Source organism: Phodopus roborovskii, unplaced genomic scaffold, assembly GCF_943737965.1.
Source record: "Phodopus roborovskii unplaced genomic scaffold, PHOROB, whole genome shotgun sequence".
Lineage (NCBI taxonomy): Eukaryota > Metazoa > Chordata > Mammalia > Rodentia > Cricetidae > Phodopus > Phodopus roborovskii.
The window spans coordinates 13063732-13080029 of record NW_026126459.1 but is presented as its reverse complement, the minus strand read 5'-3'; the positions used below and the strand labels follow the sequence as shown (position 1 = coordinate 13080029).

Here is a 16298-nt window from a genome sequence, read left to right as displayed (position 1 = left end):
CCTGTGGTAGATGTCAGTGGCAGCTCCCACCCTTCACCTGGAGGAGCAGGCAAATTGGATGTGATAGACAGTTGGCATGTCTGACCCTGTGGCCTTAGCTGGCAGGTTAGGCTCCAGAACGCTGGGGGAAGAAGGGAGCATAGCTTCCGTTGCAGTGATTGCCTGAGGACAAGCAGCCCCGTCTTCCCATCCATTTCAAGAGGCCGCAGCACTGGTGGTAGGCACACAGCTGAAGCATTAGAGTAAGAGACTAGAAGCCGAGATGCTGGCAAACCTACCGGAGCTCATCGGTCTGGTCTACTCCACCCTAACTCGCCTGAGGGCGGGACCGAGTCTGCGAAGGAGGAAGCCGGAAGTTAGGTGTCGGGAGCCACGCTGTGGACCCGGCTTAGCTCTCTTTCCAGCGGTTCGCTTCTGACTACCGACCAGACCTGGGCCTGGACCTCGGGTGGTGCCCTCTTGCCCAGGTCCAGTGTCTGCTGCTCGATTCTTGTTACAAGCGAAGGACAGTTTACGTGCGTGCTGTTAGGTGGGACTAGGCAGTACAGTCACCTGCCAACAGAGGGCGTGTTACGCTCCAGTGCATCAAAGTGACCACAGTGTGGCCATGGGTACAGCACTTGTGTACCACGAGGACATGACAGCCACCCGGCTGCTCTGGGATGAGTAAGTGTGTTTTGACTGAAGTAGGGGGCCGGGAGGGAATCCTGAACACTAACATTCTTGTCTGCTCCAGCCCCGAGTGCGAAATTGAGTGTCCGGAGCGCCTGACTGCAGTCCTGGATAGCCTGCAGCAGCGTGGCCTAGAACAAAGGTGCCTGTGTTTGACAGCTTGTGAGGCATCTGAGGAAGAGTTGGGACTGGTGCACAGGTCAGACTATGACGGGTCTGGGGACCTGAACCTGTTATAGTCCTACTAGCGTCCCCTCAGTTTCACCGTGGTGTGGGCTCAAAGGCATAAGGGGAGTACTGGGTGGGCGCTTCCACCAGGGATCCCAGCTCATTTTCTTCCTGTCCTGCTGATGGCTTGCCTGTTGGTCTGCAGCCCGGAATACATAGCGCTGGTGCAGAGGACCCAGACCCTGGACAAGGAGGAACTTCAGGCACTGTCTAAGCAATTTGATGCTGTCTACTTCCACCCAGTGCGAGCCAGTATACACACCCAGATTTATGGCCATACTCCTATGTATATCTATCCCCATGTTTGCCCACTTGGCAATGTCTTCTTGCTCATGCTTATGACCATACCCTGTCATATTTTGCCTGCCATTGTCCCATCCCTGCCTTTCTCAGCAGTGGGAGACCTGCAACCTGGGACAAGCAGGTCGGGCAGCAGGCTAAATTGCACTCTGGTCCACAGAGCACTTTTCACTGTGCCCGGCTGGCCGTAGGGGCTGCACTGCAGCTAGTGGATGCTGTGCTAACAGGAGCTGTTCACAATGGGCTTGCCCTGGTGAGGTGAGAACTGCCCCTCCCCAAACCTGGCTGTCTCTGTGAGTGACCCTGGGAGGGGACAGAATGACTCTGACATGCCCTGTATTTCCCCCCACCCCTTGCACCTCAGGCCTCCAGGACACCACAGTCAGAAGACAGCTGCCAATGGATTCTGTGTTTTCAACAATGTGGCAATAGCAGCCAAACATGCCAAGAAGAAATATGGGTTGCAGAGGTGTGTCCAAGCTTTGTACTGTATGTGTTGGGGACACAAACTAAATAGGAAGAAGGGGAGTTGGCGGTCAAGAGATCCTACCTCCTCCCTTCACTCCTGGATGGTCTCCTGGCCTAAAGATGGCATGGTGATCTCCAGCATTGTCTGAATTTAGGATTCTTATTGTCGACTGGGATATCCACCATGGCCAGGGCATCCAGTATGTCTTTGATGATGACCCCAGGTGAGCTGGGCTGTGAACATAGCCCTTCTCTTCAATGCACTACTTTGGGGATAAAATTCAAGTTTTAGGAGTCAGGGTTATTTGAGAAGCTGTGGAGCTGCTGAGGGACCTCACTTCTGACCTGGCCAATTGTCTACAGTGTCCTTTATTTCTCCTGGCACCGCTATGAGCATGGGCACTTCTGGCCATTCCTTCAAGAGTCCGATGCATGTGCAATTGGGCAAGGGCAGGGCCAAGGCTTCACTGTCAATTTGCCCTGGAACCAGGTACCAAGTCCCCCAACCCCCTCCATCCAGCTGATCTCTCCTGCTCCCTAGCTCTAGGTTTGCAAATGTTACCTAGGGCATTTTGCAAGAGTTCTGTTCCCAGGGGTGAAGACTCCTCTGATACCCTCTCTGATCTCACTGCAGGTTGGGATGGGAAATGCTGACTATTTGGCTGCCTTCCTACATGTGCTGCTTCCGTTGGCCTTTGAGGTGACTGTGTGGTAGATGTCCCCCAGGGCAGGCAATCCTAGACTAACCCAGAGTTCCACTATGAAAGCAGGAGGAGATTTGTAAGCCAATCCACCAGTGTATGAATGAACCCTGGGGAGTGGGGAAGGTGCCTCAGAAAGTCTGATATTACGTGAATGGGCAGTATTGGGGCCTCCCCTTCACCTGGGCTATGGTTCTCTTTTGCCCTTCTCTGATGGATTCTGCCTATAGTTTGACCCTGAGCTGGTGCTGGTCTCAGCAGGATTTGACTCTGCCATCGGGGACCCTGAGGTGAGAGCATGGCTTGGCTGGGGAGTAATCTAGTGTCCTGGGCACAGACCCCTATCATACATGACTCACTGTGCTTCAGGGACAGATGCAAGCCACACCTGAGTGCTTCGCCCACCTTACACAGCTGCTGCAGGTGCTGGCTGGTGGCCGGATTTGTGCTGTGTTAGAGGTAAGTGTGGGGTGGTGGGGAGGCTCGAAGGCCAGGGGAGGGCATGAGGCCAAATGTGAGGATCAGTCAAGGTTAGGTGTTCTGTCTGGCATAGCCACTCACACTAGTGACGTCCCTGCTCTGTCCTGTCTCAAAAATCTTCCTAGGGTGGATACCATCTGGAGTCCCTAGGACAGTCAGTGTGTATGATGGTGCAGACACTACTTGGTGATCCCACGCCTCCCCTTCTTGGGCTTATGGTGCCATGCCAGAGGTTTGACTACTGGAGAGTGGGTGGGGGGCTGAAGCAGGAGTCAGGATTACAATGCTACTTCTTCCCATAGTGCCCTGGAGTCTATCCAGAGTGTCCAGACAGCCCAGGCCCCTCACTGGACAAGCCTCCAACAAAGTCAGTATGACCTGCACCTGGGCTCGTGGCTTCAGCTTAGGCTTCTTTGTAGTGACTGTGACTGTGACCTGTTTAGATGTGGCACCAGTTCTGAGTCCCAGCACCCACCTTCCTGAAGGGAGGTCTCTGTCTCTGCTTGCTGAGAGCTCCACTTGTGAAGTAGCAGAAGATGCACCAAGTCCCCTCCTGGATGGAGTGTGCCTTCGCCCTACACCCCCAGTCTGCACAGCTGTTGCCTTGACTGTGCCAGGTGCTGCTCTGGCCTTACCTCCTAGGGTGCTCCATCAGGAAGGGTCAGCCATGAGGGAGGAAACTGATGCCTGGGCCAGGTGAGGAAAACATTCTGGGAATAGGGCTATCTATACCCGTGTGACTGATACATATTTGGTTTTCATGTGACTCTTTGGCCTGTTCATCATAGGCCACACAAGTCCCTGTTCCAGGATGAGGGTCTTGATGCATTGGGGAAGATTCTGTGTCTCTTAAGTGGAATCCTGGATGGGCAGGTAGGTTGCCAGGGAAGCTTCTGAAGATAGTGTGGTGGCATGTACAGAGGACTGATATGTTACCTGTGCAGGGTCCAGGAAATGCTCTTTGGCAGAGAGAGAATAGACAATTTGAAGTTCTTTTGTTTTTGGTTTTTTTCCAAGACAGGGTTTCTCTGTGTAGCCTTTGGCTGTCCTGGAACTCACTTTATAGATCAGGCTGGCCTCAGACTCAGAGATCTGCCTGCCTCTGCCTCTTGAACGCTGAGATTAAAGGCATGTGCCACCATGGCCCAGCTTGAAGTGTAGTTTTAAGCATCTTATACACTGATTCTGCAGTGTAGGGAAAGTCAGTCAGTAGCAGCCATTTGGACAGGACCAAAACAAAGCACATATGGTTTTAACCTGGTTTGGAAGTTAGCCCTGACTCCTGAAAATGCTCCATAGAGGGAGGGTGTGTATATCAGCCTCTAGACTCCCGGCCTATTATTTGTTCCATAGGTAAGAAGTGGAGTAGCTTCCACAACTCCCCACGCCACAGCAGCAACTTTAGATGTGGCCATTCACCGATGCCTATCCCACGGAGCTCAGAGGTAAATTTGCTTGCTTAACTTGAGACTCCCAGGACCTGGGAATGCCCCCTAATGACATGGGTGTGGGCCCCTGGAATGGACTCTGGACAGCTTATCCTGGGTCAACTTCTTAGGCTGCTCTGTGTAGCCCTGGGACAGCTGGATCGACCCCAGGACCTTGCTGATGATGGGTATGACTCTTAGCTTACACATCTCCCTTATTGTGCGTGTGTATAAACAGGTACTAGGCATTTAACTGGGAATCCAGGGTTACTGTTGGGTAGGGACACTGCAGTACAGCTGCAGTTTGAGAGTGGGTGCCCCAGAAAGCAGAGCCATACCAGGTTGGTAGTCACATGTCCCCCTCCCTGCTGGGGCCCCAAGTTCCCCTCTATCCTCAGTTGTTAAGTTCAGGGAAGGGTCTCATGCACATATGTACATGTGCTTGGTGCTTTCTCCTGGGAAGGAGAATTCTCTGGCTGAACATCATGGGCAAGGAGGCTGCCATCTGGTCCATGTTCCACATCTCCACTCCGCTGCCACAGGTGAGTGGCTGTGTGGTTGGACAGGTTCTTACTGTCCCCTGGTCTTTCTGGGGGTTTCTGCTCACAATCTAGGGTTTCTGAGATTTGGGGTGACAGGAGCCAGCAGCTATGTTCCCTAGATGAGAGCCTGAGGCTCTTTTGCTGTCCCCACAGACGACTGGGGGGTTTCTGAGCTGCATCTTGGGTCTCGTACTGCCCCTGGCCTATGGCTTCCAGCCCGACGTGGTGTTGATGACACTGGGGCCTGCCCATGGCCTTCAGAACGCTGAAGCTGCTCTCCTGGCTGCAGTGCTTCGGGGCCCAGCAGGGGGCCGAATTCTAGCTTTAGTGGAAGAGGTAATCTGGGTAAAGTGGATAAGCTGTGTGGGTGGACGGTGGATAGAAACCGTTGTTTCATTGCTCTCCACCCCCACTATTCCTGACCAGGAATCCATACTCCAGCTTGAAAGTACCCTGGTACAGGTACTGCGTGGAGAAGCACCTCCCAGTCTGGGCCCTTTCTTGATGGCCTCTCCAGAGGAGATCCAGGCCCTTAGGTTTCTAAAAGGTCAGCTGGAGCCTCGGTGGAAGTTGCTGCAGGTGGCTGGTGAGGCACATGGGGAGGCGCGGCCCTACTTTAGAGCTACGTGGAGCCAGCTTCACCGCGCGAGCCAATTGTGCTTTTCCAGCTCTTCCACCAGGACAGTGCTCTCCAGTCGCTTGAAATCGACCAAGGTGGGCGATTCCTATGTGGAGAAGAGCGCACACAGGCGGGAGACTGACGCCCCATCTGCACCCTAGGCATCCTACTTCTAGAACAATAAATATCGGTTAAACAGAGCCCACCCCTGCTCCCCTTACTGAGTTCTAGTTCAGCAAATATCTGAGATAAGCCTCTAGTTCTGAAAACTGAGGCTGCGATCCCACCCCTCCCGAAATCGCCTTCGATGACGTGATTCCGGCGCGTCTCTTGGTGGTGTCTGCGGGCGCGTGGGTGTGACGTCATAGCGGCGGGAGTCCCAGTTCAGTCGATTTGGGCTTACGGGACAGCCATGGGACGCCGGCATTTGATCGGCAAACTTGTCACGGTCGGTGAGACCTGAGGACGAGCGCCAGGCGGCTGCTGAAGACTGGGAGGACGCGGCGTGTGGCCTCTTGCACCGCAAAACCTGAGGCGTGGATGCCTGGTTCCCAGGTGTGAAGCGACTAGCGGTCGGCCCTTCGGCCCTGGCTCACCGGGGGTTGCTCTAGTTTTTGAGAGCGTAAAGTGCCTCCCGGGTGCAACCTGGGGGTCCAGGGCTGCCCTGGATATGGCCAGTATCACCCAGCTGTTCGATGATCTCTGCGAGGCTCTCTTACCTGCTGCCCAGGCTCGTCCGGGCCAGCGCAGCGTGAATAGGAAAAGGGCAAAGCTGAGTCTTAAGAGGATAGCCTACAATGCTCTTTTTGCAAATCTTTTTCAAGAGGAGACTCATCAGCGGCAGCCTGACTCGTCGAGGCTCCCAGTGAAAAACAAGGTCCTCATGCTGTCCTTCGATTTGAGAGTGGGCGGCATGGGGCCAGAGGCTGACCGTTTGGAGGAGCTTGTGGAGAAGCTGGAAGCGATTCCTGGCTGTCCTTTTGTGGAGGTGGAGTCGGTGCTGGACCTCTTGGTTCAGCTGGCAGGGAGCGGCCCTCCTCAAGTGCTGCGGAGAAAACGGGATTACTTCTTTAACAACAAGCACGCAGGCAGAAATGTACCCTACAGCGACTACGATTGCTATGATTTGAGTGTGTTTGAAATGGACGTTCGGTCACTTATCTCTGGAGAGGAGTACTTGTGTCATAACATGGTCCAGGAAGCACTTCAAGTGATGGAGGCTGCTCCAGGCACCGGCCTGCCCACCGTTGGGCTCTTCTCAATTGGTGACTCTTGTGACAGGTATGAGAGAGACACCCGGGTCTCACTCTTTGGTGCCCTCGTGCACAGCCGCACATATGACATGGATGTGCGACTGGATCTGCCCCCGGTGCCAGACAGCGCAGACTTTTCTGGATTGGCTATTAAGGTAGTATTTCTTTCCCTTCAGTATCCCTAGAGGTTTGAAAAATGGAGTGTGTGTGTGTGTGTGTGGGGGGGGAATGGGATGGGAGGGGGATCGGGGTGCATGGGAGGGAGAGGGAACTGGGATCGATATGTAAAATAAGGAAAAAAATATATATGCAAACAATTTTTAAAAAAAGAAAAATGCCTATTTTGATCTTTGACCATGGTAATGCTGGAAAGCTCGGGTTCAGATCATCAGGTAACCAGATTATTTTGAGGTAGAGGTTGAAAAGGACTTGCTGGCATGTTCTTGCAAAGGGATGTGCTTGCTGCTCATTTGTATCAAAAAATAACACACCACTGTTCATCTTTTATCTCAAGGTCTTAAGTCACTTCTCTAGTGCTGTTAATTTAAATTCAGATTAATTAAAATTAAATACATTCTGTTCTTCAGTTGCAGAACTCACATTTCAAATATGCCTGGTATGCATGATTTTTGGTATACTTTCCCACTTATAACACGGATTTTTTTCCTGCCAGTCACGGAGTAAATTGTCATTGCCTCTTGTATTTTATTTTTTATTACTTTGTAAATTCCATTAAGAGGACAATCTGTTACTTCTCAGTTTTTTTTTTAAATTATGAATTGCTTAGGCTATTTCCAAGTTTAAATGGTGCTACAGCAAAATATCAGTGTACATATGTTTTTCCAGGGTTAGTATATTAGGTAAATCTTTCTGTGTGGTCCGGTCTGATTCCAAACTCATAATCCTGCTTCAGCCTGAGGAGTGCTGGGATTACAGGCATGCACTACCACACCTGACTAGAAATTGATAGTGGATGTGGATTATTTTAATTCTTTCCATGATTTCATTGTGGAAGGTGAATTGTGTAGTACATAGGAACTTGAGAAAAAAAAAACAAAAAACTCTTTTGCTAGGTCTGCCCCTCTAGGGAATAAATGGATGTGGATAAAGTTCCTGGACTGTTATATCACACTTAGATGTATGCATACACAAAGAGATAATTACTTTTCCCTGTGGTCTCCAGGTCCCACAGATTATAGATCAGTGGGAAGATGAAGGGTTCCAATCAGCTTCCAATTTAACTCCTGACTCCCAGTCTGAACCAAGCATGACCCCCGACTTGGACCTGTGGGAAGCTGTGCTCACATATGAAGCCAGCAAGCGGAGGTGCTGGGAGCGCATTGGATGGTAGGTGACCCTTTCTTTACCTTTAAATGCACTGTGCCTTTGCGTCTTTGTCCCATATCAAGTTTACTTTGAAACCCTGTGCAGTTGTTTGTAGAATCATCACTGCTGAGATTAAGAGGCTGGCATTTCAGGTAAGCTAGTGTATGTAGTACAGTATTGTCTGAACCCTGTGAGGTGAGAGAAGTGGAGGGGAAAGGAACACCCCATCCCTCCTCCACCTTAGGAAGTTAATCCTGCAGGTCATACTTAAACAGTCTGTCTTTCCACCAGGACTGCTAGACAGATGCCCTAGGCAACTAGCAGGCTGTGTGGTCAGTGCCTGGGAGATGCTTCAAGAGACTTACTAAATGAGTAGAAGCCATGGGTGTGGCACTTTCTGCTAGTAGAAACATCAGCCATAACAGCCTTTTCCCGAGTGGCTAGTATTGGCTGAGTCTGGAACCATATATCTGGGTCCAAGGGTCCTGCCTTCAGTTCCTTTCATGGTCTGAGTTGGTACCCTTTGGAAACACCCAGAATCAGAATTGAGGACATGTACTTGACAGACATTTATTCATGGAGCCCTCTTCACACCCCTTTGGCTACTCAGTCTGGGAAACCAGTTGGGAAGTACTGAAGTGAAAAGTGAAGGCTGGAGGAGCCATGTGTCATCTGATGCAGGGGAGTGACAAAGGCTTTTGTGTGTAGGGCACTATTCCTGTGTGAAGGGCACTACTCCTGTGTGAAGAACTTTCCTACATGTGATCATAATTGCCCATTTGGATCCCTCAGGGGCTGGGCAGCTCCCTGCTATGTAGCCTAAATGGTGTTGGTAGTTGTCTTTGTCTTTCAGGGGCTCCTCTGTCCTGTAATTTCATGATATGGTTTCAGTCCTGTCTTGTTCATATAAAGCAAACGTTCCCCTTTCTGCCAACCCCTTACATGTTGAGAAATTGATCTTACAGCCTACTGCTTTGTTTGTAAATATTTAGTAATGTTATTTTATCTCTTAGCTTTTCTGGGTCATTGTTTGGGATGTCACTTAGCAGCTCATTTGTTATCCGTTGCAAATACACTTCATTCTTTTGGTGTTCTCTGAAGCACAAGACTGGCCATATAGTCCAGCACAAAGTAGCACTCTGGCAGTGTGTCCTGCAAGGAAGACTATATTCCCAAAGTGGTGTTGTTTGAGACAGGGTCTTGCTGTGTTGCTCAGGCTAGCCTTAAATTCTCGGGCTCAAGGGTTCTTCCTACCTTTGCCTCTCAGGTAGCTGGTGCTATATATAGGTATCTAAGGAACTTTAATGTAGAGTCCTAAGATGAAGAGCAATACCAGTAACTAGGAGAGAGAATGGAAATACAGATTTGATCATTCACAGGCTGTGGGGTTATGGCAATACCCAGAGATTATTCATATAGAAATCAAGAAACAGGGCTGGAGAGATGGCTAGGTGGTAAAGAGCACTGGCTACTTTTCCAAGGGACCCAGATTCAATTCCCAGCACATGATGGCTCACAACCACCTGTCATTTCAGTTCCTGGGGAATCTGATGACCCTCCTTTAGCCTCAGCATGTACCAGGCATGCATGTGGTACACAGACAGAAGTGCAAAGCACCATAGATACATAAAAAATAAAGCAATAAAATATGCCACATATACACAACAAGAATAATCCACTCTGTGTGAGTCATGGCCTGTCCTTGTCCATCCACAACCGGGTGCATGACCTCAGGGCATTTGCTTGAGAAACTATTGCAGCCTGAGGAAAACACACCTGGCATTTAAGGTCTATGCTGTCCCATCTGTTCATCCCTTCTCTTCTGTCTTCTTCACAGCCTCCCAGGTCACCGAGAGGAGCCCTACCTCACCGAGGCAGGGAGGGATGCCTTTGACAGGTTCTGCAGGCTGTGTCACGGAGAGCTGCAGGCCCTCAGTGGGGGTTTACTCCAGTGCCCCAAGCCTGTGCTGGTGGAAGAGAGTGAGCTGGTGAAAGACTCACTGAATGTTCTGCTAGGCGTCGTCTCTGCTACATTTTCTCTTTGTCAGGTGAGAAGGGCTCACAGCTATCGTGGGACCAACCTTGCATCCAATAGCCTGTGCTCTCCCAGCGTGTTCAGCATGCTTAGTGGTAGGTTAAGGTCTGGTGCCATGAGTGGAAGAGAAGGCCAGCTCTATGGGCTGATTAAAGATAGCCACAAGTTAGGCCAGTATATAAGTATATCAGTGTTGGAATTCTTGCCTAGCATGTGAGAGGCCCTGGCTTCAGTGCTCAATACTGCAAAACAAAAGAGGCGTTCTGATTGGATTTTAAGAGTGTTAACTTATAGTCAGGCATGGTTTTGCAGGCCTTTAATCTCAGGCCTTGGGAGGCAGAGGCAGGCAGATCTCTGAGTTCAAGGCTAGTCTGGTTTACAGAATGAGTTTCAGGACAGCCACGGCACCACAAGAAATCTTTTCTCGAAAACAGACACCCCCCCCCAAAAAAAAACCCCAAAAAGATTTGTTTATATTTTTTTATGTGTGTGGGTTTTCTGCCTGCCTACATGTATGTGCATGTGTGCCTGGTGCCTATGGAGGTCAGGAGAGGGTATTGGATTCCCCTGGAACTGGAGTTACAGATGTTTGTAAGCTGCCATGTGGGTGCTGGAAACCTAATCCAGATGCTCTGCAAGACCAGTAAGTGCTCTTAACTGCTGAGCCATCTCTCCAGCCCTGTTGTTTTTTCTTAAACTCTCAAAACACATATGACACAGAATTTGCTGGTGTACCCTATTAGGAGGTTGTCTACAGACTCAGTGTTCAACTTCTTGTAGGTAGATTTCTATTTTCTTAAGTCAGTTTTGTTACTTTATATGTTTCTAAGAAATTTCGCATTTGATCTGGACTTTCTAATTTGACACACAATTATTTTTGGTGTGTGTTTGTGTGTGTGTGTTCCTAGGGATGGAACCCAGGGCCTGGCACATGCTAGTCAGTGCTCTACCACTGAGCTACATTCCAGTCTAGATTATTTCTTCTTAAATTACATTTATTTACTTGTGGTGGGGGGTGGGGCGGCAGGGATACGAGTCACAGTGTGCATGTAGAGGCCAAAGGACAGCTTTTGGGAGTTGGACCTTTCCTTCTAGCATATGAATCCTTGAGTTCAAACTCAGGTGGGTCAGGCTTGGTGGCAAGCAATTTTACAATTTTACCTGCTGTCTTAATAAGGTTTTCTATTGTTGTGGTAAAACACCATGACCAAAAGCAACTTGGGGAGGAAAGGGTCTATTTGGCTTATGCTTCCAGGTAACATAGTGTATCACTGAGGGCAGTCAGGGCAGGAACTGAAGCCTAAGTCATGGTGGAGAGCTGCTTACCAGCTTGCTCTCATGGCCTGCACAACCTGCTTTCTTATACCACCTATGACCACCTGCCCAGAGGTGCCACTGCTTTCAGTGACCTAGGCATTCCCACATTAATCATCAATCAAGATGCACCACAGGCCAATCAGATGGGACATTTTCTCAGTTGAGGTTTCCTCTTCAAAAATGACTTTAGCCTGTACCAAGTTGACATAAAAATTGGCCAGTACACCTGCTGAGCCATATCACTGTCCCAAATTCTTTCTTGTTGCAATTGTTGTTTGTTGAGGTTTTTGTTTGTTTGTTTTGCTGTTGTTATTGAAACAGGGTTTCTCTGTGTAACAGCTCTGGATGTTCTTGAATTCACTTTGTAGACCAGGCTGGCCTCTGCCTCCCTGGGATTCAAGGGGTGCACCTTTCTGAGATAGAGTCTCACTGTGTAGGACAGGTTGGACTCAAACTCACCATCTACCTGTTTGCTGGGATTACAGGAATGAGCACAATGCCCAGTTTATAATCTGTCTCTTGTTAGTTTGGGAGGTTTGAGCTGTGTTTCTTTTTGTAATTTCTTTTCTTTTCTGTTTGTTTTTTGAGACTGGGTTTCTCTGTGGAGCTTTAGAGCCTGTCCTGGAACTCACTCTAGAGAGAGTCTGGCCCTGAACTCATGGAGATCCACCTGCCTCTCCTGGCTGTTGGTTGTTTTTTGTTTTATTTCATGTGACAGGGTCTCACTATGTAGACTTGGTGGTCCTAGAACTCACTATGTAGCTGGTCTTCAACTCACAAATATCTGCCTATCTCTGCCTCCTGAGGGCACCACCATATTGGAATTTTAAACATGTTTTTAAGTATAGTCAATGAGAAATGAAACATTGTTTTAACCTACATGTTGTTGTATCATTGAGTATGGTTTGATAATTATATACTAATACACATTTCCTGTTCATTTCAATGTAATCAAGATTAATGAGTAGTGTTGTAAGTGCAAAACAAAGATGTACTTTAAAGAAAGCTTTATTTTTGCATTTACAACATTGTTCAATAATTCTTCCTTTTCTTTTCTTTTTGTTTGTTCTGTTTCTTTTTCTTTTTTCTTTCTTTCTTTTTTTTTTTTTTTTTTATTTGTTTGGGTTTATTTTGCTTTGCTTTGTTTTGTTTTTTTTGAGACCAGGTCTCTACATAGTCCTAGCTGTCCTGGAACTCACTATGTAGACCAGGCTGGTCTCAAACTCACAGAGCTTTGCCTGGCTCTGCCTTTCAAATTAAATTAATTTGATTAAATGTGTGTGCCACCCCACCATACCTGGGTTGTGTGTTTCTGCGTCAGTATGTGCATATGAGTACAGGTGCCTGTGGAAATTAGAAGAGGGTGTTTGATTCCCTGAAGCTGGACTAACAGTGTTTATGAGCTACCCAGTGTGAGTGCTGGGAACCAGACTCAAGCCCTCTGCAAGAGTAGTACATACATGTTCTTTTACTGCTGAGCCATCTCTCTAGCCCCTTGTCTAGCATTTTGCTTTTAGAACTTTCTGTTTGTATGTCTTGGACTTGGGGAACTTTGGAGCATGTGGCAGATGGGAACATGGGTAGGAAGAAATGTTACCACAGGGTCTTGATGTGTGGCCTCTATTATGCCTTCTGTCTGCTCTATAGGCCACTCAAGCCTTTGTAGTGGAGCTGGGTGTCCACGTGTCAGGTGCATCTCCTGAGAGCATCAGCAGCATCCTTTCAGAGGTGGCGGAGTATGGAACCTACTACACACGCCTGAGCCACTTCTCTCTACAACCTGTTGTAGGCTCCTTGTGCAGCAGGGGCCTTGTGTTCCAGGTATGCCTTTGTGAGACCCATGCTACCTTCCAAAAGAATCAAGAGTTCAGAAGCTGGGTGACTTGAGATTGTTTCACTATTCATCTATTATTCCACTAGAACCATGTGTCAGTTGTATTTGGGCAAAGGCAAAGAGGGAGGCAGGTGTGAACATCAAGGGAACTTGAGGGCAAGGAAAAAGTGCTATGAGAAGTGGGTAAGCCGATCAAGTCACCTGCTCCACATAGGCCCCAGTGTCTTGTATGGTGTGTAGCAAGGTGGATCTCCTGTTCTAATGAGCCGATTCTTGAGGTACCCAGGATTTTCTGTGCATTGAAAGACTTGCAGCTGGACTCTTAAAGGATCTTGGCAGCTGGGGTAGGTTAGGAGAGTGTTACGAGGAAAACATGGGCAGGGAGCAGGGAATGATGGGGGCAGGCTGCAGCCTAAGAGGAGCTGGGTACTTGGGCCCTTTCAAGCTCTGATGTAGAGTAAGGTCAGCAGGCAAAGGGTGGGGCACTGACTCACCTGAGGTTTCAGGGGTGATTAGGAGCTGCAAGGGGAAGATTTTCCATGCAGAGGAACAGTGAATGGAATCCCTAAGAGGATCGGAGGTTGCAGATGTTGTAAAATTGGTCTGAGAGGGGAATCCATGGGAGGTAGTTTCCTGGCATGTAGGCAAGACAGGCCAAGGTAGATGGACAGGGTTTGTTCCAGGGTGACCTTGTCTCAGTGTGATCCAAGGGGGCAAAGCCGCATCCCTGACAGTTCCTAGTCCTAACCTATGTCTTCTAGTAAAGCATCTTCCTTCTGGATGGGCATAAGCCATAAATGCCCACTTCTTTGATAATGGGGCCACGAGGCTATGGCGTGGAAGTACAGCCTTGTTTCCCAGCTTGGGGGTGTCCTTCCAAACCCTGAGTACATGGCTGTCTCTGTGTCCCAGCTGCCCTCCTTCTATTCCTTGTCCACAGGCCTTCACCAGCGGCCTTAGAAGGTACTTGCAGTACTACCGGGCCTGTGTTCTCTCCACACCGCCTACCCTGAGTCTCCTCACCATTGGCTTTCTCTTCAAGAAGCTGGGTCGGCAGCTCAGGTGAACCTCAGTACAGTGGCCTAGCATGGGTCTCAGGAGCAGATGTGGGGCTATGAGGGCAGTGGAGAGCCAGCTCTGCTTCCTGGTGAGGAGGGCCCAGAAGAATAGTCCTTGGTTGTCTCAACAGTCCATGCACACCTGGTCACTACGTGCGTTATACTGTGTCTGCTCTCTGCCTACAGCAGTGGTCTTGCTAGGCCCAGGAATTCCTTCCTAAATGGTGATCCAGGGGAAGGAGGACAGTGGACAGCCTCTGACACTCATGAGCCATTAGCAAACAACCAGGCATAGTGTCTCTTGGCAGGTGCCATTCACTGAGAAAAGTTGGGGGTGGCAGAGAATATGGGAGGAGAATATGTTTCAGGCAGGAGAGAACTGGGAAGGTAGAGCCTGGGATCTGGGTGGTATGAGTGTGTGTGGGGAGTCATGTGGTACACAGACTGTAGTGGGGTAGAGAGGGTGAGCATTCATGAGGGGGATTAGTGCTCATGCTAGTCAGACAAGGTGGTAACCTTTGCCAGGCAGAGGTTTCAGATGGTACCATAATTGTGGATGTGTTAGTGCCGTCTGGGAGGACAGCACAGGAAATGATGCTGGGAGGGGTCTAACAGGGTGCTTAGATCTGGTTTGTGGAGGGTGCCAGGAGTTTTTAAAGCCTGTGTAGACCAGTTGCGTAGGGGACAGTGAATATTTAGCTTACTTAGTCTGAGCTGGTCCTTGGGGCCCTGCACTCCTGGCACCTGATCTAATCCAGCTTCTGTGTCTAGGTACTTGGCTGAGCTTTGTGGTGTTGGTGCTATATCCCTGGCAACCAGTGGAGAACCCAGGGCGGTGTTCCCCACCGTGAGTCCTCCTTCCTTTTCTCAAGTGTGAGCTTGCATGCCTCCCTTGAGTTTTGCATTCTTATCGAGTTTGGTGGTGTGTTCTGCCATCCGTAGTGTTTACACAGGCCCCCTGCTTCTCCGCACTGTTTGTAGGGAGTGAAGCTTCTGTCCTACCTCTACCAGGAGGCACTGGATAACTGTAGTAACGAGCACTATCCTGTGTTGCTGTCCCTGCTGAAGACCAGCTGTGAGCCCTACACACGGTGGGTGGCGGGTGGCCTGTACTGGCCATGCCTGGTCTCCCTACTGTGGATGGGGGAAGGCTTCAGTCAGACCAAGTATGTATTGGGTTTCCAAGATCCACTGAGTGCTGGGGTCCATGTGGGAGCATGCTGGATAAATGGACCTACTAGGTAGGAGACCATACCCACCGCTGGCAGTATCCACTGGCAGGGTCTCATGTCACTCTGTGGACTGCCCACACTCAGTTGATGATCCTGCCTATCTGCTACACCCATCGGCCATGCACACCTGCCTAGCTCTCCCTCCCCACTATGTCCCATTACCCCACAGGTTCATCCATGATTGGGTGTACAGTGGAGTCTTCAGAGATGTTTATGGGGAGTTCATGATCCAAGTTAACCATGAGTACCTTAGCTTCAGAGGTGAGAAGCCACTGGCTGCTAGGCTGTGCCCTCTGCCTGGGGTCAGGACCAATGTAACTGCAGATCATCATGTTCTGTCCGTGTTCTGTCCAGACAAGTTTTACTGGACCCATGGCTACGTGCTCATTTCCAAAGAGGTGGAGGACTGTGTTCCTGTGTTCTTGAAGCACATTGCCCATGATGTGTATGTCTGTGGAAAGACCATCAATCTACTGAAGCTCTGCTGTCCCCGGGTGAGAGGGTCCTGCCAGCTGGGTGGGGGGCTTGTGTACAGGTGGGAGGCCAGGTCTGTCCAGGGACTGTGTCTGATTGGTAGGTGCGAGTGTGTTTGCTGTAACAGTCCTCTGTGTGGGAGACGATCCCACAGTGCTCCTCCGTTTCTGCTGTAGACCCCATATGTGGTGTCTTTATTGTTGGGTACTTGCTCTGTGCAGTCAAGGATTTCAGCTGCCCCCAGATTTAGGAATAAACTTTTCAAGGGAAAAATGGCTGTGTACATACATCACTGAAAACACAGTTGTAAGGCAGTGCTTGGTTCTTGTTCC

General features: G+C 49.5%; 2 protein-coding genes across 10 annotated transcripts in view; both read left to right on the top strand.

Moving 5' to 3' along the window:
* Positions 1–234: 234 nt before the first annotated feature.
* On the top strand, positions 235–5637 carry Hdac10 (histone deacetylase 10). Of its 2 annotated transcripts, none has more exons than XM_051189604.1 (20): positions 235–666; positions 737–871; positions 1046–1142; positions 1361–1458; positions 1565–1669; positions 1824–1892; positions 2032–2158; positions 2303–2368; positions 2600–2659; positions 2739–2828; positions 2975–3081; positions 3152–3216; positions 3335–3545; positions 3638–3722; positions 4203–4294; positions 4408–4464; positions 4740–4818; positions 4972–5154; positions 5245–5404; positions 5487–5637. In XM_051189604.1, exons 1-20 carry the CDS (start codon positions 608–610, stop codon positions 5519–5521), a joined length of 1980 nt encoding a protein of 659 aa, XP_051045561.1. In that variant the 5' UTR covers positions 235–607; the 3' UTR covers positions 5522–5637. The 2 variants fall into 2 exon arrangements, with proteins under 2 accessions (XP_051045561.1, XP_051045560.1); XM_051189603.1 differs by having other exon boundaries at positions 3293–3545.
* A 186-nt stretch (positions 5638–5823) lies between these two features.
* Tubgcp6 (tubulin gamma complex associated protein 6) overlaps positions 5824–16298 on the top strand; it is a 19273-nt gene continuing 8798 nt past the window's right edge. For 3 of the 8 annotated variants that reach the window (XM_051189598.1, XM_051189597.1, XM_051189595.1), the window contains exons 1-9: positions 5904–6845; positions 7874–8037; positions 9854–10064; positions 13016–13189; positions 14143–14264; positions 15032–15107; positions 15242–15351; positions 15662–15753; positions 15847–15986. In XM_051189598.1, the coding sequence (XP_051045555.1) occupies positions 6108–6845; positions 7874–8037; positions 9854–10064; positions 13016–13189; positions 14143–14264; positions 15032–15107; positions 15242–15351; positions 15662–15753; positions 15847–15986 (1827 nt within the window). In that variant the 5' untranslated portion in view covers positions 5904–6107. Of the gene's footprint in view, positions 6846–7873; positions 8038–9853; positions 10065–13015; positions 13190–14142; positions 14265–15031; positions 15108–15241; positions 15352–15661; positions 15754–15846; positions 15987–16298 lie in introns of all 8 variants that reach the window. The other 5 variants (XM_051189601.1, XM_051189600.1, XR_007834842.1 and 2 more) reach the window with 4 other exon arrangements.